Genomic DNA, 25,250 nt, shown 5'->3' on the forward strand with positions numbered 1-25,250 from the left:
CTGTTTCCTCTAAAAGCCCCAGAGCTAATCGGGAACATAATGACAGCTGTCAATCACTGTCAGCACTTCGAGCACAAAGCCTTCTGTGCTGAAGGGTTGGAGGTCAGGGCCCAGCCGGGGCTGTTTATCTGTCTGTCCGGAGCCTTTCACCGTCTGCTCGCGGTCAATAAAGAGAGAAGCGCCGTGCTTTCACTCCACAGCCGATAAGCCCTGACAGCTCTCCACCTGCTATCTGCACAAACCTTCCCGCTCCAGTCCCGAGGTTTGACACTGGGATCGATTTTAAAAGACGCTTTCATCCCAGCCCCGTTTCCTGGAAGCTCCCGTGTGGCTGTTTCAGGTAAACGGGGCTGGATCTGAGAAAGGCCTTGTCGAACACCCTCACCTCAGACAGATGATGTGAGGGGCACATGTAAAGCAGCGCTAATTTACCACACCCTGGCAAAGACTGCGTCACATTGCAGGTGCAACTCTGGGATGCTCTTGAGGTCAGGCAAACCGTGCACTGTACACATGGATACTTATTTCACCACCAATATTTGTTTAAGAGGTTATGTCTAAGAAACCAGCTCATGGAACTGAAAAACAATGTGAAGAAATGGACAGTCTTTGAGCCCTAGGAACTTGTTTTCCATAAGCAAGCCGCGTTTTGCGCAGTGTCTTGCCGGCTCCTGATTTTATCGCGGCTCTGCAGAGGAACGAGACCGCAGTCCCTCTCTCTACCACCAGGGGGAGACTGTGTGCTGGCTGCAGTGACTTTACTGCCGGCGTATCTGATTACTGCAGAGAATGTACTGTATGGGCCACTGAAAACAGAAACACACGGCCTATTCTTAACTCCTTACATTTTATATGGATGTGCTTATCTCTCTGCTCAGCGTGAGAAGGCTCACATTATGTTTGGGCCATACTGTATGTGAGAGGCTAAGAATATCTCATCCCATTCCAGAGGCAGGGTGCTGGACTCTGTGACTCCTTCGCTTGTTATCAGATAGACGTGAGAAGGCCTTAGTCTTCTGCCTGCTTAGCTAACCAGCCCAAGATTAGATCTGCCCTGGGCACACTGATGCATCTATGACAACATAGACCGTCTTATAAAGTAAGTATAGAAACCAGACAGGGAGGCTTTAAGTCTTCATTAAAGCAGACTTGCGGAGGCACTCATCTGCTCTAACTAGTGAAATCATTTGGCTGAGTTCATGGGTTGAAGAAACCCGTGGCAGGACATTCTGACCCCAGGAGAGTTAGCAGAAAATTAGTTAGTGTGAACCAGCTGCGACAGAATAGCTCACATCCCCTCAGCCCGACAGAGGGGCTCGGACTCTCCTGCCGCGGGCGGAAGGCCGGTCGCCGTGGCGACGCGGCGGGAGGGGAGGCGTAGCGGATCTGGGCCGTGCCGCAGTGTGAGCCGCGGAGGCGGAACGGAACACGGCGATCCGCTAGCACACATCGCCGCGGAAACAACGCCGCCATTGTGACCTCGCAACGCGCACAAAACGGGCCTTTGTCCATAAAAGGTTGCCTCTGAATATTCACGCTCCCAATCTAAATCTGGGGTCCATCAGTGTACTGCAAGAATTTCAGTACTCCTGGAGAGAAGCGGAAGTAAAAAAATGAGTCTTTGTTCTAAAAAATATTTTTCAATATCAACCAAAAGCAGTCTCTCAGAGGCTGTATTTGATGGCAGAATCTTTCTGACACTTTTCTTGGTCTAGCTGGCCTCCTTGAGTTTCACTTTGTTTCATTTTGTTGGGGAAAATTTGGTTTAAAACCTACAGTATCCTCAGATGCCATGGACGGTAGTCTTTAAAAAGTAGCTGCTCTGAAGCATGTTAACGAGCCTTCAGTAAGATCCAGCTTTTGTGTCTAACAAAGACCTCTTTCACTGAAACTTGGAGCATTTTATTTCCCTTCAAACTTTCCATGTCATTATTTTCCATTTTCAACACAAAACACGATTGCTGGCAGTGCTATGAGGTGACCGAATGTTCATGGGCTCCGGCAGAATATTCCCTTTCACTCGTGACTGCTTGCTCAATGGCTTACCTGTTACACAAAAATACTCTTGTATTGAATAAACTAGCGTAACACATTAAAAGAATCAACACAGTAAGACTGCATCAGAACACACACACAAAACATTACCTGTTACACTGCAACTTTCTGAGAGCTGCAAAATCAATTCCAATATTATATAGCAAAATAAGCGAAGCTGGAAAAGTGCAAATACATAGACAGCATTACTATTAAATAACAGGTGAGCCGAGTTCAGTTTGCAGTAACTCACACACTAAACCTGACCTGGGTTCAAATAGCATTTGCTTTGGATTCAAATACATTTCTGTGCACTGTTGATCTTGCCAGGTGCATTTTAGCCTGCAAATGAACAGGGTTTACAATTTAGTGATCATTTACTGTGTTCCAATACACCAGGTGAACATAGTCAAATGCAGAGAAGTATTTGAATCCAAAGTAAATACTATATATACTATATATACTATAAATACGTGTCTGCACTAAACAATGCATTAGATAAAGTGATATGGAGAGAAATGCCCTCATGGAAATGTTTTAGAGGGCTAGTGGTTAAGGTACATGGCTGGGACCCGCATGGCACGATAAGATCCGTGCAGCTGTTGGGCCCCTGAGCAAGGCCCTTAACCCCACACTGCTCCAGGGGGAATGTCCCTTGCTTAGTAAAATCAACTGTAAGTCGCTTTGCATGAAAGCCTCACCTATGTAAGTAACAAATGATTGTGAAATGATGAGAGAGGAGATGTGTTTGGCTGTGAGATGGAGGTGAGCTCCTACCTGCCACGCGATGCGCCACCAGGCCCTGCACTCCCATGTTGTCCTCATCAGGGTCCGACTCCTTGGCGGGGAGGGGGGAGGAGGAGGCGCTGTAGCTGAGCGGGGCGGCGGGTTGGTGCTGCTCTGGGGGTTCGGGGGACCCGGTCGCCCCGCTGGAGGGGTACGTGTTCAGGGGCTTCAGCTGCAGCTGGCTGAAGGTGGGGGAGGGGTCGGCAGGGTAGGCCAGGGACCCAGGGCCCTGCTGGTAGGGTGGGCTGGTCACAGACTGCTGGTACCCGGCAGGGTCATAGGACTCGGAGGGGTAGCCAGCGACAGGGCCTAGCTGGTACTGGGGACTGGTCGTAGGTTGCTGATTCCCAACAGGGTCATAGGATTCGACAGGGTAACCAGCGATGGAGCCTGGCTGGTACTGAGGGCTGGCTGCAGACTGCTGGTAGCTCACAGGGTCGTAGGACTCGGTGGAGTAGCTCGCGACGAGGCCCGGCTGGTACTGGTGGGCCGCGGGATCCCCGTAGTACCCGTGTATGGCGCTGTCGGCCTGGTAGGAGGGGCGGGCGTGGGCCTGCACCAGTGAGGGCTGCATGGTGACCACGCTGGGTTCCCCAGGGGCGCTGTAGGACTTGGGCACCTGCGTTCGAGCCGGGTCCAGATCCAGCATTAGCATGTTGAGGGTTTCGATGGACTGCTGGATCTCATTCTGAGAGGCCATGTGGGGGAACTCGGGCAGGCCGTGTGAGGCCGGGCTGTAGAGGACTCCGTCCGCCAGGGGTTCCTCTGGGACGCCGTACTGCTGCCAGACGTTCAGGCCCCTCTGCACCGCCTCCCTGCTGCTGGTGCTCCTGGCTGGGGCCCGGGGCATGGCCTTGGGGCCCGGTTCCGCGTAGGACTGAGAGCGGAACATGGCGCCGTTCTGCTGCGGGGCGTACCCGCCCTGGGGCAAGCCCGTGTCCATGACGCGCTCCTGAGCCGAAGTCGAGCCGTGTATACGGTGCACGGGCATCTCCGGAGCCTTCTCCTGCTCCTTCTCCCGCTCCTGCTCCTGCTCCTGCTGCTGCTCGCCCTTCTCCAGGTACGGGAGGTCCTGCCCGTTGATGACGGTCTCGGGCTGCTCGTACAGGTCAGTGGGCGTGGCTCGGCCTTCGAAGGACGAGAGCGTGCCCAGGCTGTCCACGCTGTTGGCCTCCTGGCTGGCGGGCAGCTCGTCGTCGAGGATGTCCGTCTCCCGCTCGACGCTGTTCTGCCCGTTGACGTGCACCTGGGCGGGCACCAGGTGGAGCTTCCCTCCCCCTGGACTGGAGCTGGGGGCCAGGTAGGCCTGCTGGCTGGCCGCAGGCTCCAGACCACTCAGGAGCTGGTCCAGCTCTTTCTTCTCCTCGGGGCTCAGGGGCTGGGGGGTGGGCTGGGGCACGGGGGCCGGCTGCTGCCCCGGCTCATCGGTGCGGTCGGTCTTTATGGAGGCGGTGGAGTTCCCCGAGTCGCTGCTCACCGACAGGGCGTGGTCGACGGCGGGGAGGGTGCGTTCCGCCGCAGGGATGGCGTGGTCAGCGGCGGGGAGGCCGTTGGCTGTGACCACTCCCTCGATGGACTCCTTCTTGCGTACTTTGGCGTAAAGGCTTCCGTCGAGAGGACCCTGCGTGTGAACAACGTCTGAAAGCAAGAGGCGAGAAAGACAGGTCTCAGCACACGGGTATGCGAGCAATAACACACTTCCACACTTTCACACAAAGATCGCACTGTACCGATGAATATATCACCTGAAAACTACACAGGCAGTTAGTAATTGCTAACCACTGATTATGAACACTTAAGAGATCCTGTGTCCTGCACTGGTGATGGGGATGGGTCTTCCCTGGACACAGATGTACAACTGCATTCTGGGATATCCACACCTGCTGATCGGAGTCACGGAACAGCAGCTGTGTTTTTAAACAGAAAGAGAGGCTCGGATGTCCTGCCCTGCCTGTCTCACCCCCCGTGCCCCCGCCCTTAGTCACCTGCCACCTCATGTAGTTTCTTACTGCTGACTGATGCAGTTCCTCGCTCGGGAACACACAGCGCTCAGGAACACACCCTTCTCTCAACTCTCCACAAACTCAATACTCCACCTGCTGATGTCCTACATACCCTGCCCTATGTTAGACCCCTGACCAGTATACTGCCCTTACTTGGGTTTTAACTTCAGCTGTTGGGTGAAAAACCAGAGCAAGGTTCAATTTGTCCATGAATATGTGTGCCTGAACGTGAGACATTGAGCATTCCCCGTCATTAAAGCTGTGTTCCCTGACATGTACCAGGCAGCACCATTTTAACAGCATTTTGAACTCTAAAAACAGTCACACCCAGGCTGTGGAACTGAGCTTAACATTTTCCAATAGTGACCAACCCTCCTACACACACACATACACACACACACACACACACACACTCACACACACACACACACACACACACACACACACACACACACACACACACACACACACACACACACACACACACACACACACACACAGCAGCAACTCAGCCCTGCTGTAAGTACATCCCAAACCAACAGGGCATTCCCAGGCAAACCCACGAGGAATGAGTCAGTAATGGAAAAGAAGAATTGGAAAAGGTCTAAAGCCCTTCCTGAGTCTTTTTGGATTCAAAACAAACATTTCCCTTCTCCTTCACACCCCACTCATGCACACACACACAGACACACACACACACACACACACTCACTCACACACGCACGCACACACTCACACACACACACTCACACACGCACACTCACACACGCACGCACGCACACACACACACACACACACTCACACACACACACACACACTCACACACACACTCACACACACACACACACACACACACACACACACACACACACACACACACACACACACACACTCCCTGGTTTCTGATACTGTGCTGTCAGTCAGGCTTCCTGGCATAGTGATAATGGTTCTGACAGTGTCTCCATTGTACCCCAGCGTGCAGGTGACCCGGCCCTGATTCAGTTATTTTGGAGAGTGAAGACAGAAACTGGCCTCTCTCTTCACGGTCACCCAAAACTACCATGTCATTGCTTCAATAACATTTGTATAATAATATATAGTAAAAGATTTCTGTAATAATATGTAAAATGGCAATTGTTCCAGCTGCAATACACCTTCTGAACAACCTCAGATATGCAGTCTTCTCACACCTCTGCTCTTAAAATCAGCTGCTCCTCAACTCAAAATAAAATATCAGATTACGTCATACAGTTGAACATACTTTACACATGTATTCTCCTGAATTATACATTATGGAATCTATTTTAAATGTGCTATGCATTGTCCTTGAATGTGCGTCATCCGCATGACCAAAAGAACTAGACACTGTAGCCTAATGTAATCTAATTTCAGGGATGTGCCCATTAACAGGACACTGGTCCGTCTGGGACACTGTCAGACTGTGTCCGTGGTCCCCTCATGACCCCTCTCCTGAGTGACAGCTCTGTGGAACAGGCCATCTCCCCAGACATCGCCAACGACGCAGCGCCGTCAAGGCTGAGTTCCCATAATGAAATCTTCGCCTGTCCGCAAATCTAATAACGCAGCCACAAAACACGGTGAAGAAAACACCTTCCTCAAGCCAGGGCGGGTTCCACACTCTCCTGCGTGTTTACCGAACTGTGCTTCAGCTTTTTTTGAGTCAGAATCAGGGTGAATACCAAGTCAGAATGGCACTTGTGGGAATTTGAGTCTCTCACTGGCACCACCATTTTTACAAAGTTGGACCTGAACAGTGGTTCCTCCAGTCAGGCCCTGGAGGGCAGGAATGTTGCTAGTGTTCATTCCTCCCCTCTAATCAGGTACTGATTTAAACCATTGGACATGAGGAGAGTGGGGTCTCTACCTAATCAGTGAAATGAATGAGTAAATTAACTGTCAGGTAGAAAATACACCCAGCAGTACTACTGACATTTGAGTTTCCATGCTCTATGGTAATGCTCTTTCATGGATTTTGGATTAAGCAATGCACCCCACAATTTTACTAAGGCTGACAGAGGCTGTACTGGGTAGTTCTGTGGGACTGGGTCGCGCCATAGGTCACTGTGATTTGCATCCTCAGCTCTGTGCTGGTGTGCTATGATGATATCACGACTAAGGGTGACCTGCGGAGCAGGGGACCAGGACAGAGACGTCCCTGCGGAGCAGGGGACCAGGACAGAGAGAGTCCCAGGGTTTGCTCCAGTGTTTTCAGATCACAGGGACATCACATCCAACTTCCCAAGACTTTCTGAGCCTTTGGGACCTGCATTATCAGAGTTTCTGAGCCTTTGGGACCTGCATTATCAGAGTTTCTGAGCCTTTGGGACTGGCTGAGTCCCACCGCTGTGTTTTGAAAAATTCCTTTTGAATCATAGTTGCCACTGCTTCCATTTAGCAACAGTGAGCTTCAATATTAATGATTTGTTTGTTTTTCAATGTGACTGCAACTGGATCCAATGGAAATTATAGCATGTGCTATGAAAAAAAAAAACATGGGCGGTGGGAACGTGTGTGGGCCCTGCTCCATCATTCAGAACCTTTGTTTCCGCTCATGGGAAACAATGTTTGTGAACACGAGTTCTGTTTGCATTACACATCTGTAGATACAGTAGCACATCTGCAACAAATTACTTTTCCATGAAAGACAAAAAGGCATTTGTGCCAAGTGTAATTTTATGGACAGTAAATGGAGATCTGAGGTTTGATCCAGAGAATGGTCTCTTGTTCGAGTTCCCGGCACAGAGCGCGGCACAGTATGTGGACGTACGCACGCCTCCTCATCATTGCAGCCACTCAGACATTAAAACATCACCGTCTAATTGAGTGTTCCCTCTGAGCCCATCTGCCACAGGATAACCATTTGCTTTGACATCCTCAATGGTTTTGCGTGTCTCTTTTCAAAAACTTTGGCTCTGAAACGATCCCACAATCCCTGCGCTACCATAGTACGCCATTTCCTGGACTCTACGGACAATAGAGGCCTATGGACAATAGTACATTACATTACATTACATTACATACATGACATTACAGGCATTCGTCAGATGCTCTTATCCAGAGTGATGTTCAACAAAGTGTATACCCACAACGAGGGACAAGTGTGCTGAAAACCACAGAGGGAAGAACAGTTCCAATGCTAGAAGTGACCACGAAGATAAAAACATGAACCCTGTAGATTAATCGAACAAGCCCACCAATAGCCTGTACATAGAGAGACGCTCTGGGAGCAGCTGTTGAGACTCCAATGCTGGCCAGTGAGACAGTGAATGGGCATGTCAGGGGTGTGAGAGGTAGCCCAGCAAGCCCTCTCCCTTTCATCATGGTAAATGGTAAATGCACTTATATCACTTTTATCTAAAATGCATTACAATTAATGCCTCTCATTCACCCGTTCACACACACACTCACATGCCAACGCCAGAGGCTGCCATGCAAGGCACTAATCAGCTCACTCGGAGCAACTGGGGGTTAGGTGTCTTGCTCAGGGACACAACCAGGGCAGGAGTTGAACAGGCAACTCTCCGACTGCCTGTCGACCGCTCTTACCTCCTGAGCTAATGTCACCCCATGGACATCATGGACCAAGCACGTCCTCGTACCTCTCGGGGAAAACTATTTAAGCTTCTCCCTGTTCACTACTTCGACAACAGTTGCCCCCAACAATCTCCAGCCCTTGAGCCCGACTGCACTCCCTGCTGAAAAAAACAGCTCAAGCTAGGTTTTGAAACAGCTGGTAGCTGCTTGACCAGTTCAACCAGCTCCATACTCCAACATGGTTTGGCCAGCTCAGGCTATAGCTGGATTTTACACCAGGGTACTGCAGTCATATAATGTGCAGGCAGGCGGTTCACCTCTGGGCCGTGTGCACAGATCCTATGGGGCACATTCTGCGGGCTAAGACCGCAGGTCAGCTAACTCGACGCTGGCCTGGAAGCGAATGCCCACCGCGTTATGGTCATGGTTATTTTCCCCTGGTGTTTACAGGAATCTGCACAGGGCAGCATTCCCAGAGAACACCTTGGCCTTAAAAAGGACCTGCTCTGCACTTCATCACCTTGTTTATCACCTGCTCACAGGCAAACGCGACACACGATCAGCGACACATTATAAATCACAACATCAACTCAGTATGCGCATCTTCATAAATAGCAGGACAACTGCAGCACATGCGTAAATGCTTTCATGGAAGTTTTTTTTTTCTTGGTTTCTTTCTTTTTCTATTTAAAAAAAAAAACAAAAAACACAGCGTATATGGGAAAAAATCCATACCTGCCTAACTGTTGCCTCTTAATAATCCAGATAACCCCAGAAAGCTGTCTGGGGGAGGATAAGCGAAGCTGTGGAAAGACCCAGCGCTGTTGGGAAGGGACCTCCCGGAGCGTTAGCAGCGGTAAAGTGGGCTAGCGAAGAGGCTGGACTGTGCTGTCCTCCCCTGCACTGCGTAGAGTGAAGGGCAGAGAGTGACCTCGTCATGTAGAGTCTGACTGCTGCTCCTCTTTCAGTGTGACCCCACCCCCAACAGTGGGAGCCCACCCCCCCCGCCCCAAACAGTAGATCTGCATCATCTCCTGGCTATGTCTCTGACAGCATGACATCACTGCAACCAGGGTGTGCACTCCTCCCTCTACCCCGCCCCCTCATGTCTCTCTCTTAATCTCTCTCTCTCTGTCTCTCCCTCTCTCTATCTCTCTCAGTCTCTCCCTGTCTCTATCTCTCTCAGTCTCTCTCTCACTCTCACTTTATATATTTCTCTCTCACTTTATCTCTCTCACTCACTCTCATTTTCTCTCACTTTCTTTCACTTTCTCTCTCTCTCTTTTGCTCTCTCCTACTCTCTCTTTATCTCTCTCCTTGCAACGCAACTCTGATATCCAAAAGTTTCCAAGTCTACACACGCACACACACACACACACACACACACACACACACACACACACACACACTCTTTTCTTTTCTCTGTCAGAGAATAGACGGAACTACATGTGTAATACAGTTTGACAGATTCCTCTCCCCATTCAGCACATTCCATTCAGAATCATGGGTTTTCTGTCGAGAAACAGCGAAAGGAAAACAGGAAAACCTTCCATTGCAATGGTGATGAAAAAACATGCATCCCATCTGATAATATATGTGAAAAAACAAAACAAAAATGACACTAGCCCTTTACACCGTTTGACAAAAACAAGGCTTGACGTTGCTTCATGTGTATGGTAATGGCTCCCAGGACACTGCGAGCACTGCTGCTTTAAGAGATAAATGCCTGGAGGTTATTCTATACGTGCTGTGAAGTGTAGCCTATGTGAGCTGCCACTCACGATGGTAATGACTTAGATATGAGGTTTATCTGTTTGTTCCATAAACAAAACTCAGCACGTAAGCCACGTCCTGTTTACAAGATGAAGCTGCTTTTTCATTTTTTTCTCATAAACTGCAAAGTGTCAGAGCAAGTTAAAACAAACTGCAGACTTTGATCCCCAAACCAGCACAAATTACCGTACATATGCTCTCCGTGGTTTAATGGATCAGAAATAAAACCCCTGCTGAAAATTCCAGCTTAAACCAGCCAAAACTTGTCAAGCTGGTTTAAGCTGTGTTTTCACCAGCTGACCAGTCCATTCAGTCCATTTCGTCCACCAGCTTACCCCACCATGCCACTAAGACAGCTTTGTCAGGCTTTGTCCAGCTTTGACTAACCAGCCCCAGACCAGCTATGACCAGCTAGAGGGTGTTGAAAACATAGCTTTAGCCGTCTTAGAATCCCAGCTGGTTTTAGCTGGAATTTTCAGCAAGATTCTATCAACTTTGAATTTGTCTTTGATCTGGAAATGAAGTGACAGACCTGTTCTCTATTCATATCAGAAACAAGTTCATTTCCATTTCATAGTCAGTTTTTGTCCAATATATGCTGATGCAAATAAAAAAGTACCTTTCAGACCAGACGTCTAAAATAAAGTATGAACCAGCACGCTTGGCATTCCCTTAATAAACACACACTCCCACAGGCCATTCCGTTAATAAACACGTGGTCCTCCAGGTATCCCATTCCCAAAAAGGGACATGTATGAAGCCCGCGTCGTGAGTCAGCTTCCTGCTGCAGTGAGGGGGGAGGGGGGTTCTCAATGAGAGAATGACAAGAGAAGTTTTTAAATCCATAAAAGTGATGAAGTGATAATTCAGACTGAGCTCTGAAAATGAAAGAAAATACATTTCCGATGACGGTAAATTCTTGTTTTATTCTTGTTTTAGAGTAGTGTGAAACAGCTTGCCCACTCATGTAGTGGCAGAGGGCTTGGGTGGGGTGAGTCCAGGAGAAAAGTCTCAGGAGACAGGACAGCAGGATTGGGGTGTGCCTACAAGGACCGAATGTTCAGTTCTTTCCATCACACCTTCTCATGTTCACAGAATGAGAGGAATCCCAGCGCTAAAGCCTGGACCAAGTCTGGGACTTCTCATCTCCTGCAGCAGCATCGAGGGCGATGGGAGTGTCTGAATGCGGCTGTTTGGCGATGCCCGGTTCCCCGGGGCGTAGCCTTAAGTTACCCAGCGGAGGAGGCTTGGGTTCTGCTGGCCCAGGGGAATGCTGAGAGCACGTGACGCACTCATGCTCAGCTGACACGGCAACGTCAGGGCGAGACACGGCAGGAGCATCTGAGGAACAACATTTCATCACCGTCCCTGCAACGCCGAAGCAACGTTTCATCAACGTCCTCGCAATGCCGACACAACGTTTCATCAACAGCCCGGCCAGGAGACGTGAAGGCCACAGGGAGAGAATGACAAGTTCTCTCGGCTCAAGGTCTTCTCACCAAACCGCCCGGATCTCAGCGGTACCCTTGCCCTGCGGTGACAGTACTCCTCCAGCAGCGTGAAAACCGCCATTCCCACCAGCTACCCTGAACAACATGGGGAAACACTCCGAGCCTCACGGGACTAGAACACAGAACCCCACTCCGTGAGAAGCAGCACCAACGATGGACTCTCTAAACCAAAATGGTGGGAAATGAAAACACACCCTCACCACCATCTCTCAACACTTGTGAAAAACGAAGTCAGATCTCGCATGTAATATTTCGGTTTTGGGTACCAAAACCCGGTACCACTATGACACCAGTTCCTATATAGACCACGCCTGGCGGACACCTTCACAAGCTACCACTACTGAGCACTCACTCAACGCAGCAGGCGCCCTTACCAAGCTACTCAAACAGTATAAATGACACACTGCAAGTATAGAGTGTATCATATCAACAATTAAATAAAACAATAAAATTGTTCAATTTCTCGGCATTTGCAATAAGTATTCTTTAATGTCATCGTAAGGTATCGGTTCAGGTACCATTTAGGCACCAGTACCTTTTAAAAAGTGTCATTTTATCGCAGGGATTATAGCAAGAAAAATTTGTGAGCCCGAAAAGTTCAGTCCAGGAGAAAATGTGTACAATGGATTGAATTAACTATTATATGAATTTAAAACTGCTCTATGCCTGGAATCAGGCATGGTGCTGAGAACTTTAAGCCCTGTTATCACTGGCATGGACAGAATTTAAACGATACCCACCCAGTACTATTATATTCACAAACAGTGAGACTACCAGCCAGCGCATTCACTTATCTATTAACCAACCCCCTAGAGAGAGAGCTCATTTGAACCATGACATAGACAATGCCCTCACATCCATCCTGACTGAAATAGGTTCTCTATTAATAAAGGGCACTTTAAGTGTTTTTTTTTACCATGGAAACACCAGGTACTAGGCCTGTGGCTTTCTCTATAAATAATACAAACGTGGAAGATGATGTAAAGGTGCTACTGGACGTTCACATCCATCAAAATAACAGTGTTGTGCAAAATGTCACACGGGTGAGTCATGGCTTAGCTCACAGGGGAGATGGTAGTTAGCCAGTCGCGCTAAATCAAGCAGACATCATGACCACCGTATCAGACTGCCACTCGCCCCAGTGCTAATCTGCGAGAGCGCGGAGCTGGGGTTGGAAGTACTAGCATATAGCGAAAAGCACAAGGTGAAAAACAGTCCTGTGTCACGACAAATTTTTCACAATAAAATTGTCAAAGGTTGACCTGTTCCTGAAGGCCTTAGCCACCAGCTATAGCTGAACATCTCTCATAGCAATGACTTGCATTACGCCGTAAGTGGATGGATCCTTGTTGGACGGTTCCTTTGAGTGCTGGACTGAGTTCAGCAGCTTGGGAAGCGGCTCTGAGAGGGCGGACGCGGATAAAACCCGAGGGAATGTCGAACCGGGCCGTAATACAGGCGCGGGAAAGCACTCGAGCGGAGACGAAGGCTCTCTCCCCTTTCGGCCACAATCACTCCAGAGCAGAAACCCACTCTGCGGGGACTGAGAGCTTTTAAAATCCAGCTCATTAAAAATGTATTAAAGACGCCCGAACCGAGAGATGATGTGGGAAACTTAAAAAGTAAATAACGTGATACGGTCTAATGTTGAACAGAAAAGCCATCCTCAGCATAAATGAGAAACAGAAAGAAATGTGGTTGCGGTAACGGCAGAGTGTTTTTCCTGTAAACACACGAGGGGAGCAGGGCTAAAGGTGCCTGAAGGGGCCTCTGATGTGTCGTGCGGAAAACAGAACGCCATTCCTGATTGTGACACGCGTGACCTGGCGGGATTACCCCCCTCCCCCCATTCCCAGAGCACCGCACAGCAGCGGAGTAATGTCTCCCACTGGAGAAGGTCTGTCCCAGGAGGTAAGTAACCTGTGCTGACCCAGGCCAGGTCGTGTGTGGACTCACATTCTACATGGCCAGTTAGGGCAGACAGGATGACCCGCGCCCAGCCCAACCAGACAGCTTTCTGTGCTCAGCTCCTGAGCAGATTGGAGTAGACTGGATTTAATGACAGATCACTGCGGTGAGCGACCTACACCTCAGAAAGTAAAGCTTTTCCTGAGATTCCTTATGCAGTCAGTCAAGGAAAAAAGCCCTGTGTGTGTATGTGTGTGTGTGTGTGTGACATATTGGCAGAGGTCCCTGTACGCAGCGTGTGTACACACACACACACTCTCACACACACAGATACACGCACACACATACACACACACACACACACACACACACACACACACACACACACACACAGACATATACACACACATCCCTGTATGACATGAATCAATTAATCAATGGCATTGAGGGAATTCTGTGAATCTTTCATTATCGGTGACGTAATGTCTCAGGAAAACCGATCAAGCCCCATTGGCTACGCCGGCAGTGCCCCCCCCCCCCCCCCCCCAGAGCAGACCTTGATGTGTGTGTGACGGTCCAACCGTGGTCGGGAACGAGCCCAGGAAAAACGGAGCGGGTTCGGAATTCCTGTCGTGCCTGAAACCCAGAACCCGGAATCTCTCCCCCCGGCCAAACCAGAGAGGAGCTAAACCAGAGAGGAGCCGTTCGCTGGTCCCTGCGCCAGGCCAGGCCAGCCACTACGCTCCATCTCCATCTCCAAAAACAAACAGGAAGGCTGTTTCGCAAGAGGAGGAACGCAGCGTCCGAGGCCCGGGAAATGAGCGCCCGTCTGTTTTCACGAGCCCACCCAGCCGCCATCATCATCGCTTATGCGCGTTTGGGGGGGGGGGGGGTCAAGGGCTTGAAGCCCGGCTGGGGAGGACAGAAGATGGCCTCTAGTCTGGGGATCAGGATGCTCCACTGTTTTTGTGGATATAGGAAAACACCGTCTGACTCAGAGAGAATCTTGCAGCTGCTGCCTTTTCCCCACTCAGATGTCTGGGCGATGTTGGCGGCGATGGAACGCAGAGGACCATGCGGGAGGGTGGCAAAGCGCTCGCGTGTTCCTCTTCAAAGGTGTGCCAAGGGGGTGACTTTGTGATTGGAATGCTGGAACAGCTCCCCCAGCACTGTTATATTACCGCTGCCCCCCCCCCCCACCCCCACCCCCACCTCGGGTGCAGTCCCCGCCCCCCTCCGCCATCTGCTGCAGGTCAGCGGCAGTATTCGGGGGGAATATCTGACCCATGCAGGGGTGGGAGCGAGGGGTCCCGGAATGTCAGGAAATGAGTCAAACGTGACTTGTAAAGACAGGGAGGGCTGCCCAAGCCCCAGATTCCCAGGGGCAGTTAGGGCCCAGGACAAACACTGCCCCTGCCTCAGCCCAACAGCTGAGACCTGCCCCACCGAGGAGGGTCAAAGGTCAGCAGCCGTCTCTCCCTTCACACAGGGACAAACCTGGACTTCCCGCAAACACCCCCGCCCCAATTCCTCAGTCCCTGTGCACCCCCCTTCCCCTCTACGGGAACACAGAGGGTCACCTTGTCATGTGTCTTCACTCCTACTTCACTGCTGTTGTTCGGTGGTTGCCTCTCTGGGTTCTGACGGGCATGCGATGGTGGACCGCTCAATGTTGTGTAGGAGTAAACGCAGTAAAGTCCCGCTCATCCCTCAGTCACTCAAGAAGACGTTCCCCTCTTCTCACGGAAAGTGAATCGAGACAGTCTGCAGGAGAAGAGCTGCTTTCAACTGGAAAACCTGACGTTCTGGAAAAGAAGCTGATTTCCTGAGGACCTCACACATCCATTCTACTGCTGACGGCCTCAGACAGGGCCGATCACATCCATTCTACTGCTGAAGGCCTCAGCCAGGGCCGATCACATCCATTCTACTGCTGAAGGCCTCAGCCAGGGCCGATCACATCCATTCTACTGCTGAAGGCCTCAGCCAGGGCCGATCACATCCATTCTGACGGCCTCAGACAGGGCCGATCACATCCATTCTGACGGCCTCAGGCAGGGCCGATCACATCCATTCTGACGGCCTCAGACAGGGCCGATCACATCCATTCTGACGGCCTCAGACAGGGCCGATCACATCCATTCTGACGGCCTCAGACAGGGCCAATAACATCCATTCTGACGGCCTCAGACAGGGCCAATAACATCCATTCTGACGGCCTCAGGCAGGGCCAATCACATCCATTCTGACGGCCTCAGACAGGGCCAATAACATCCATTCTGACGGCCTCAGACAGGGCCAATAACATCCATTCTGACGGCCTCAGACAGGGCCAATCACATCCATTCTGACGGCCTCAGGCAGGGCCAATCACATCCATTCTGACGGCCGGCCTTAGACAGGGCCAATCACATGACCCACCAGGGGCAGACCCACAGCTGACTCACACACTGTCACAAATTCCAAGAAAATAAAAACAGTTGGAAGCCGGCCATGAATTTCCCACTTAATAGACAGAAAGAGGAATGACCTTAAACCTTGTCCTCACCTGGAAACAAGGGACCACTTCCAACCAATGAGAGCTAGGACTCCTGACCAATGACAGCTATGAAGAGCATACAGAAGAGAGAGCTGGCATGCCTTCAAGATGGCAGCTCTGAGGCCCTGTCAGCTCTGAGGAAGCCCTGTCAGCTCTGAGAGGCCCTGTCAGCTCTGAGAGGCCCAGTCAGCTCTGAGGGGCCCTGTAGCTCTGAGGGGCCCTGTAGCTCTGAGAGGCCCTCTCAGCTCTGAGGGGCCCTGTAGCTCTGAGGGGCCCTGTCAGCTCTGAGGAGCTTAGCCAGATCAAGGCAGCCCTCACCCCCAGGATGCAAGGGAAGGGAACCTGCTACCGCTACTCAACGTCCAGTCCCAAGAAGGTCTAGCTGCACCCAGCACACGCTTTCACGTGATTATCTGCACATTTGCAACCACAGGAGGGGGCGCTCGTCACAGCCAACCCCCCAACACCCGTACATGCTCAGACGAAAGCACAGAGACCCCGCAAGCATTTTCACTCAGAGCAAACATTTACCGCGGCGTGACCGGACATTACTCCACCACAGCGGGGATAACGAGCAGCCACAACCCTCACCGTTTATCCCGTCCTGTGACAAAAATGTCAAAATAAGCCAAGACAACACGTGCAAAGTTGGTACAGGACTTCTGAAAACAGAGCATTATGTTCATTGCATGTTTACAATTTAATCCCACAAAAATAGAAAAATTTTAAAATCAAGATGGAAATAAAGGTTAACTGGTTTTTAAGAGATGTCAAACACTGAATGGGGGGAAATTGACTGGGAGGGTTAAATAGCAGCATCGTGATATTCCTGCCCTGTGCCCCAGCTTACATGTTTAAATACAACCCTGACAAAAACAAGCTGATACAAACAACAACCATCATTAAGCAAGAGAATTAAGTGAACAGTAACTTTCAAATCTGAGATACTCCCGTTGGCTTTTTTACCAACCTTTTCCACACAATGTAATCATTAAATAAAATGTTTGGCAAGTTCTATAAATTTACCGTGGGGGAAAAAATGTAAGTAAAACCAAAACAAACTCCACAAATTCAAGCATGCAATACAAAATTTTCATTCCTTAAATGCAACAAACATAGCTGAAAAGATATGGCAACTGATCCCTTCAGCGATAACGCTAATTGCAATTTCCTGAACACAACTTTGAGCATACTTACAGAGCGGTAGCCAGCTGAGAAGCTCACACAGCTACTCTCACAATATTCGCACAGAGAATTTATGCTGCAACAAGTGGGGCGAACGAGAGGGAAGATTTCACCATGGTAACTGTACTCCGCAGTTCTATTTTCACAAGCTGCCGTGTTATTCACGCCGGGCGATCCAGAAAGTGCCCGTTAGAAAGAAAGGCAGGCGAGCGTGCCCCGCAATAAACCTTCAACGTCAGCGAGTCCTGTAAAACGCCCCGTGAAGTTATGTGGAGCTTGCTTTTGTCACGGTGCCGTCACCCCCGCAGACTTCCACAAGCGTGACCCCTGAGACTGTGTCAACGCACCCCCCTCCCCCACAGAACGGCGTTGGAAAGCTCACCAGCCCGTCTCCGCCTGTCCCAGGACTGCCGTCATTCTCCGCGCTGTCGCGCACACGGCCAGTGAGCACTCTGACAGACAGAACAGATAGTCCTGCGTCCGCCTGCTGGAGGAGTCTGAGTGTCTCTCCCTCCTTCCCCATCCCTTCTCCCTGCCACCACACATTTCGCTCCCAACTATTCCAGAAATGCCGCGGGCCGTGCCGCGGCCAAATATGGAGAGAGCAACAGGGCTGCACCGAGACCGCGGGGCTGCACCGAGAACGCGGGGCTGCACCGAGAACGCGGGGCTGCACCGAGACCACAAACACCGCGGGGCTGCACCGAGACCGCTACACTAATCCCGCTACGCTAATCCCGCTATGCTGATCCCACAATGCTAGTCCCGCAACGCTAGTCCTGCTATGCTAATCCCGCCCGCTACAGGGTGCGGTACCTCTATTCTGAATGCTCCCCCAGCCCAGCCTGTCTAATGCTGTTCACCAGGAGCACAGTGAAATTACTAATTTAGAGTTTTATAATCAGAGCAAAATCATTTATTTAGAGTAGTATACTGTAATATCAGATCAAAATAATTTAATATGATTATTCTGAAAAGGCTAAATCAGGACCATCTTCTCATAAATGAATATAATTAATTTATTCAGTACATTGTTGTGGGAAACATTGTATGGGCAAGATAATCATTAAAATCTTCAGAGGGAAGACATGAGAGAGAGAGAAAGAGAGAGACAGAGAGAGGCCAGACATGTAGGGGTATAACCTTGGGATCAGCAGCTGCTAGGCTATTGGGCTAAAACTAGCACAAAGTCAGAGAAGCAGCGATGAGAATGAGCCTTGTGCCAATCACAGGGTACGACTGTCCACACCTGCCACATTCCTCCACTTCACTGGAAGTGAGGACATCACAAAGGGTCTCACATCTTTGTGTCGTGTTTCAGTCCAGTTTAGCTTCAGTATCTAACGGCAAGGTCTTTTTAAAGATGTCTTCTCTCATTGAATGAATAACAACCCTGTTTTGGTCAAAAAAATTTAAAAGCAACTAAAAATGCTTTTCTGAAAAACATACATATGGCGCATAATATTCTATCATTAGCATTCAGTTTGGAAGGTTTATAGAGTAAGTGAGATTACAAGACCAATAGCTCAGAATGATACTATTTTCAGTGTGGTTCTCTTGAGACTTACAGTACTATGCAGAAGTCTTAGGCACCCTAGACTTTATTATATATATGTTTATTTTTTTGTGCATGTTAGTATAAAAGAACACATTTGAGATTTCCAAATATTCATTTTCCAAAAGATTTAATTTTACAGAGACATTTTTGTATTTCATTTTTCAAAAGTAACATATTACTGAGATGATAAGCAAGGAGCCAACCAAAGTCTGCAGAAGAACTGTGGCAAGTTCTCCAACATGCTTGGAACAACCTCCCTGCTGAGTGTCTTATAGAACTGCAGGACAGCGTTGGCTATCTCAGAGAAGTGATGCAGTTTTAACACCGAAGGGTGGTCACAAAAATACTGATTTGATTCCGTTTTTAACTATTCTGCCAAATTACAAAAATATAATGTAAAATGTATAGTATTTTTATTTAGAACCTTTCATTGAATTATTTTTGAAAGAATCTTATCTGTACAGAATGTTATACAAGTGCCTAAGACTTTTGCAAAGTACTGTATATGTCACTTTCGATATGTTTAAGTCCTGGTTAATGGATCCAATGATCTCAAAATGGTGAAACCAAAAAATTCATTTTCAGCATGTGAGTATCATGCCACCTATTTCAGCTGCAAAATGTTGAGCTGATCCTCCAAACTTCCCTGGATGGAGCTCTGCCTCCCTGGTCTGAGTGCAATCAGGGAGAGAGGACAGGATTGGGCTTCAGCATCATTAACACACTAACTGAAGAGCTGGAGTTAGCCAACCTCTATCTCAGAGCATTACTAACACACTAACTGAAGAGCTGGAGTTAGCCAACCTCTATCAGAGCATTACTTACACACAAACTGAAGAGCTGGAGTTAGCCAACCTCTATCTCAGAGCATTATTTGCACACTAACTGAAGAGCTGGAGCTAGCCAACCTCTATCTCAGAGCATTACTAACACACTAACAGAAGAGCTGGAGTTAGCCTACCTCTATCTCAGAGCATTACTTACACACTAACATAAGTGCTGGAGTTAGCCAACCTCTATCTCAGAGCATTACTTACACACTAACTGAAGAGCTGGAGTTAGCCTACCTCTATCTCAGAGCATTACTAACACACTAACTGAAGAGATGGAGTTAGCTCCATCTCAGAGCATCACTAAAGCACTAACTGAAGAGCTGGAGTTAGCCTACCTCTATCTTAGAGCATTACTTACACACTAACAGAAGTGCTGGAGTTAGCCAACCTCTATCAGAGCATTACTTACACACAAACTGAAGAGCTGGAGTTAGCCAACCTCTATCTCAGAGCATTATTTGCACACTAACTGAAGAGCTGGAGCTAGCCAACCTCTATCTCAGAGCATTACTAACACACTAACTGAAGAGCTGGAGTTAGCCTACCTCTATCTCAGAGCATTACTTACACACTAACAGAAGTGCTGGAGTTAGCCAACCTCTATCTCAGAGCATTACTTACACACTAAGTGAAGAGCTGGAGTTAGCTCTATCTCAGAGCATTACTTACACACTAAGTGAAGAGCTGGAGTTAGCCTACCTCTATCTCAGAGCATTACTTACACACGAACTGAAGAGCTGGAGTTAGCCAACCTCTATCTCAGAGCATTACTTACACACGAACTGAAGAGCTGGAGTTAGCCAACCTCTATCTCAGAGCATTACTTACACACTAACTGAAGAGCTGGAGCTAGCCTACCTCTATCTCAGAGCATCACTAACACACTAACTGAAGAGCGGGAGTTAGCTCCATCTCAGCAATTCCAAATCCAGCCCACGGTCCAAGAAATTCCCCTCCCACATCACAGAAGCACAAACAGCCTCCTCTATTCACGGAATCCCAATTAAAGCAGCTACACAATGTGGCTCTTTGCTCTAATTTGAGAAGTGTAAAGACCACAGTTAAGCTAATGAATCATTCACTTTCCACTGAAGAATGCTACCCTGTCGTGCACATTTTCATTCGCCTCTCCAGGGACTGGTTTGTTGTGAAGTCATCGCTAAACTATTTTCCTAAATAAAGGTTCATTTTAAACTCCGTATCCCGCAGTGGCGAACAGGAAATAAGACGGGTTGCCTTTTGGATGAAGGCGTGACGTATTGCGACCATGTCTGCACCTCCGAGATGACTCCGGCAGGGCTCCCGGAGGAGGCTGTTTGGTGGTGGCTCAGGCGGGTGTGGATTCTTACGCAAAAGTGTCCTGCCTAGCAGAGCTGCTAGGCAGCGCGAGTCAGGGCGCCAGGTGGTGTCAGGTGTCTGGGGGTGTCGCAGTGACGCAGTGCGGAGCTCTCCAGCCCGGTTGCCGGGGAGAACGAGGGGTGCCCTGCCGCCCTGACCCCAGCCCCCAGGCTGAGAACACCCGAGACGGGGGTATCGGGTGACCCCGAAGGAGGCTGCCAGCAGGGATGCTGACACCCCCTATTTCGAATGCAGCTATTTTAGGAGATGATTGGCAGGCAAACGGGACGCTTAGTGGCCACCCTCAGACAGCCTGGGCGGAGCAGCACGAGGATGTCCCGTGATCCCACAGTCCCTCATTATCCACCCCTTCACCCTGAAGAGCAGCCATGACAGCTCCATGGAGTCATGTTACAGACTTAAAAACTTACAATACCCTCATACCCAGTGATTCATTATGGTTCATTCTCAAGACCCATACACTATAAACCTACACTACAGGTGACATTCAATAAAAGTTAAATAAATAATATTTTTGAAAGCATTTTCATTTCTGTATCAGAGCTCACATGTTGACCATTAGCGGATGATCATTAGCAATTAGCAAACACCTTCTTCCGATCTGAACTCAATCAACCCTGACAGAATCAACAATGACAGACATCACAGCAGTAGCTCAAGGTCTGTCACTCCACCAAAACAAATAACGCCGTGCCTAAATCCGTGCTGCAGGTCTTTATATAACGCAAACTGCAGGAGGTCAAGTGACCGACGCGGCCCGCAGGAATGTGCACGTTGAAGGGCCGGGATCAGGGACGGTTGGGATCAGGGAGGGCTGGGATCAGGGACGGTTGGGATCAGGGAGGGCTGGGATCAGGGACGGTTGGGATCAGGGAAGGCTGGGAACAGGGAAGGCCGCTGTCAGAGCGCAGGGCGGGAGTGTGGAGCCGCGGTCAGGGACCCTCAAAGAACACTGCGGAGGAACAAATTTACGGCTGAGCACACGGATGTCGGCGGCTCTTAGGGCCAGGAGAGGCGATGGAGCCACGTAATGTGCCTTGTTCTGCCCGGACACCCCGAAACACTGTCCCGAGGGCACATCAGGTCTCATTCACGCGTGTGGGGACATAAACATTTGCTTCTCTGCCGAACACACCGGCTCCCAGCTTTCTACACCACAGGACACTTCCATAGAAACGCTGTTCAGGACACCAGCCAATCATCTATCTTTAGAGCCGCGAGCAGGATGGGAAAAAGGACCTGCTCACAGTCAGCACAGCCCAAAACCAACATCTATTACCCCCTCACAGCACAGCCCAAAACCAACATCTATTACCCCCTCACAGCACAGCCCAAAACCAACATCTATTACCCCCTCACAGCACAGCCCAAAACCAACATCTATTACCCCCTCACAGCACAGCCCAAAACCAACATCTATTACCCCCTCACAGCACAGCCCAAAACCAGCATCTATTACCCCCTCACAGCACAGCCCAAAACCAGCATCTATTACCCCCTCACAGCACAGCCCCAAACCAACATCTATTACCCCCTCACAGCACAGCCCCAAACCAACATCTATTACCCCCTCACAGCACAGCCCAAAACCAACATCTATTACCCCCTCACAGCACAGCCCAACACCAGGCTCTATTACCCCCTCACAGCACAGCCCAAAACCAGAATCTATTACCCCCTCACAGCACAGCCCAAAACCAGGCTCTATTACCCCCTTACAGTACAGCCCAAAACCAGGCTCGATTACCCCCTTACAGTACAGCCCAAAACCAGCATCTATTACCCCCTTACAGTACAGCCCCAAACCAACATCTATTACCCCCTCACAGCACAGCCCCAAACCAACATCTATTACCCCCTTACAGTACAGCCCCAAACCAACATCTATTACCCCCTTACAGTACAGCCCAAAACCAGCATCTATTACCCCCTTACAGTACAGCCCAAAACCAGGCATCTATTACCCCCTCACAGCACAGCCCAACACCAGGCTCTATTACCCCCTCACAGCACAGCCCAAAACCAGAATCTATTACCCCCTCACAGCACAGCCCAAAACCAGGCTCTATTACCCCCTTACAGTATATCCCAAAACCAGGCTCTATAACCCCCTCACAGCACAGCCCAAAACCAGAATCTATAACCCCCTCATTATCTTAGCGAGTGTGTGGCTCTAGAAACAGTGGGCACTTATGTAGTCGAAAAACTTTGGGTCTCATTGTGAGAGTGAACAGCACTTCACAGTTCAGTGCTCTTCATCAAAAAGCCTCAAAACAACAGAACTGAAATTAATCTGCTGCCACACAGGCTCAGCAGAAATGAAGCAGCAGCACAGGAAAACCTCAGTGTGAAAGCACAGCCAGAGTGGACCCAGATCAACTCTGTCAGAGTTGCATTAACACAGAACATTTGAGCATATTGTGAATTAACTGCTCCACACAATATTAGGCTCTAAAAAGGGCACAAGTGCAGTTGGGATTAAATGGGTGATGGTGATGATCTCATTACAGGAACATCTGACTCCTCTACTAGCAACCCTATTGCCACCAAAATCCTCTCATTATAACATTTCTCTGTGACAGTGTAGCAGGACTTCTAGTGGGTAACAGTTGAATAATTGATGAGAAACAGTCAAGGGTTTAGGAGCTCAGGACTATTAGGAAGCTCAGTGAGTAGGAACACTCAATCAGAAACCACAAATTAATAAATAAGACCCCTATTATTCAGAAACACCCAATTAATCAGAACCCCCCACCCCCCACCCCAAATTGTTGAGAAACACACAATTAATCAGATACATTCGATTAATCTGAAACACCCTCTGACCAGCACTCTCTCTACTCCCCTGCAAGCTCCTTAGATCCCCCACCACAGACCCCCACCCAACCCCCCCGCCCCCAAACCCTGTATATCAGACACCATCTCAAACGTCTCAGCAGCTGCTATGCCAGCGTTGCCACTCTTTTCCATAACATTCCTAAAAACAATGAACACTTCAGCTCTGTTTTAAATGGGATATTGCAGGTTCCAAACACTGCTTCCCAGATTCTTGAGTTTGAAAACCATCAAGCATGTTATAAGACAAATGTATACATGTCTTTATCGATAAGAGACATTTTCTACATGTCTATAAACGATAAGCATTTATAAACAACAGAACTGAGAGCCAGTAAGCAAAGGTAGATTGAATTCTGCAGACGACCAGCAAGCCGTTAGGCTGATGCAACACATCTGGAAGCGCTCTGAAGAGCTTTTTGACCTCTCTGGAGTAAGGGGCTTATGCAGGGTGTTAACACAGCTCGCCAAACTTAATTAGGCCTCTGATTGAATCAGTGCCTCTTAAGTACCTCTGACACCATCTAGTAATAGCACACAGTGGCTTATTACCACAAGCATAAACATCTCCGGAACATAATTTCTGATTTTGTGCGTCAGATATCTTTTCTTGCAAAAGATGAAAAACAGTTATTTCCCTATTTATTATCTATTTGGTATTGATATTGAGGTACCAAAGCTGGTGTTGGTATCAAAGTCATTTTTGTATACACTAACTCCCAGTGACACAGTACGTGTTTCACAGCACTGGTATCAGAACAACACTAACACACAGTCAGTCCTGACAACACTGGTATCGGAGCAACACTAACAAAGTCCTCACAGAGCTGGTATCAGAGCAACACTAACACACAGTCCTCACAGAGCTGGTATCAGAGCAACACTAACACAGCAACACTAACACAGAGCTGCTATCAGAGCAACACTAACACACAGTCCTCACAGAGCTGGTATCAGAGCAACACTAACACACAGGGATTCAGGAGCAGGTCTTACCCTCTGCAGTGTCCTCACAGCGCTGGTTGCAGTTCTCATAGGATTCCCAGCGAATGAGGGGGTCCTGGGTGTTGTAGTCAACGGAGACGCTGGGGCCATTTTCCAGGTGGTCCATTCCTGAGAAGCACACACACAGCTGGCTCAGTAAGGTCTGTCATCTATCCACAGCCAGTCAGAAGGAAGGACAGGGAATCTCACTGTAGCCCCCTGATGGCCTTGGTCTTGGCTGAGTGTTAGTGTGAGTCAAGCAGTCTTGGTCTGAGCTGTGTGCTAGTGTGAGTCAGGGCAGTCTTGGTCTTGGTTGTGTGCTAGTGTGAGTCAGGCAGTCTTGGTCTTGGCTGTGTGTTAGTGTGAGTCAGGGCAGTCTTGGTCTTG

At 49.2% G+C, this 25,250-nt stretch overlaps 1 protein-coding gene across 9 annotated transcripts in view; it reads right to left on the reverse strand.

The window, feature by feature from the left end:
- tns1b (tensin 1b) overlaps window positions 1-25,250 on the reverse strand; it is a 254,989-nt gene that overhangs the window by 29,229 nt on the left and 200,510 nt on the right. For all 9 annotated transcript variants that reach the window (XM_061226942.1, XM_061226946.1, XM_061226944.1 and 6 more), the window contains 2 exons: window positions 24,876-24,992; window positions 2,812-4,458 (listed from right to left, as the gene is read on the reverse strand). In XM_061226942.1, coding sequence (XP_061082926.1) covers window positions 2,812-4,458; window positions 24,876-24,992 — 1,764 coding nt within the window. The remainder of the gene's footprint in view (window positions 1-2,811; window positions 4,459-24,875; window positions 24,993-25,250) is intronic.

This window comes from Conger conger, chromosome 17, assembly GCF_963514075.1.
Source record: "Conger conger chromosome 17, fConCon1.1, whole genome shotgun sequence".
Taxonomy (NCBI): Eukaryota; Metazoa; Chordata; class Actinopteri; order Anguilliformes; family Congridae; genus Conger; species Conger conger.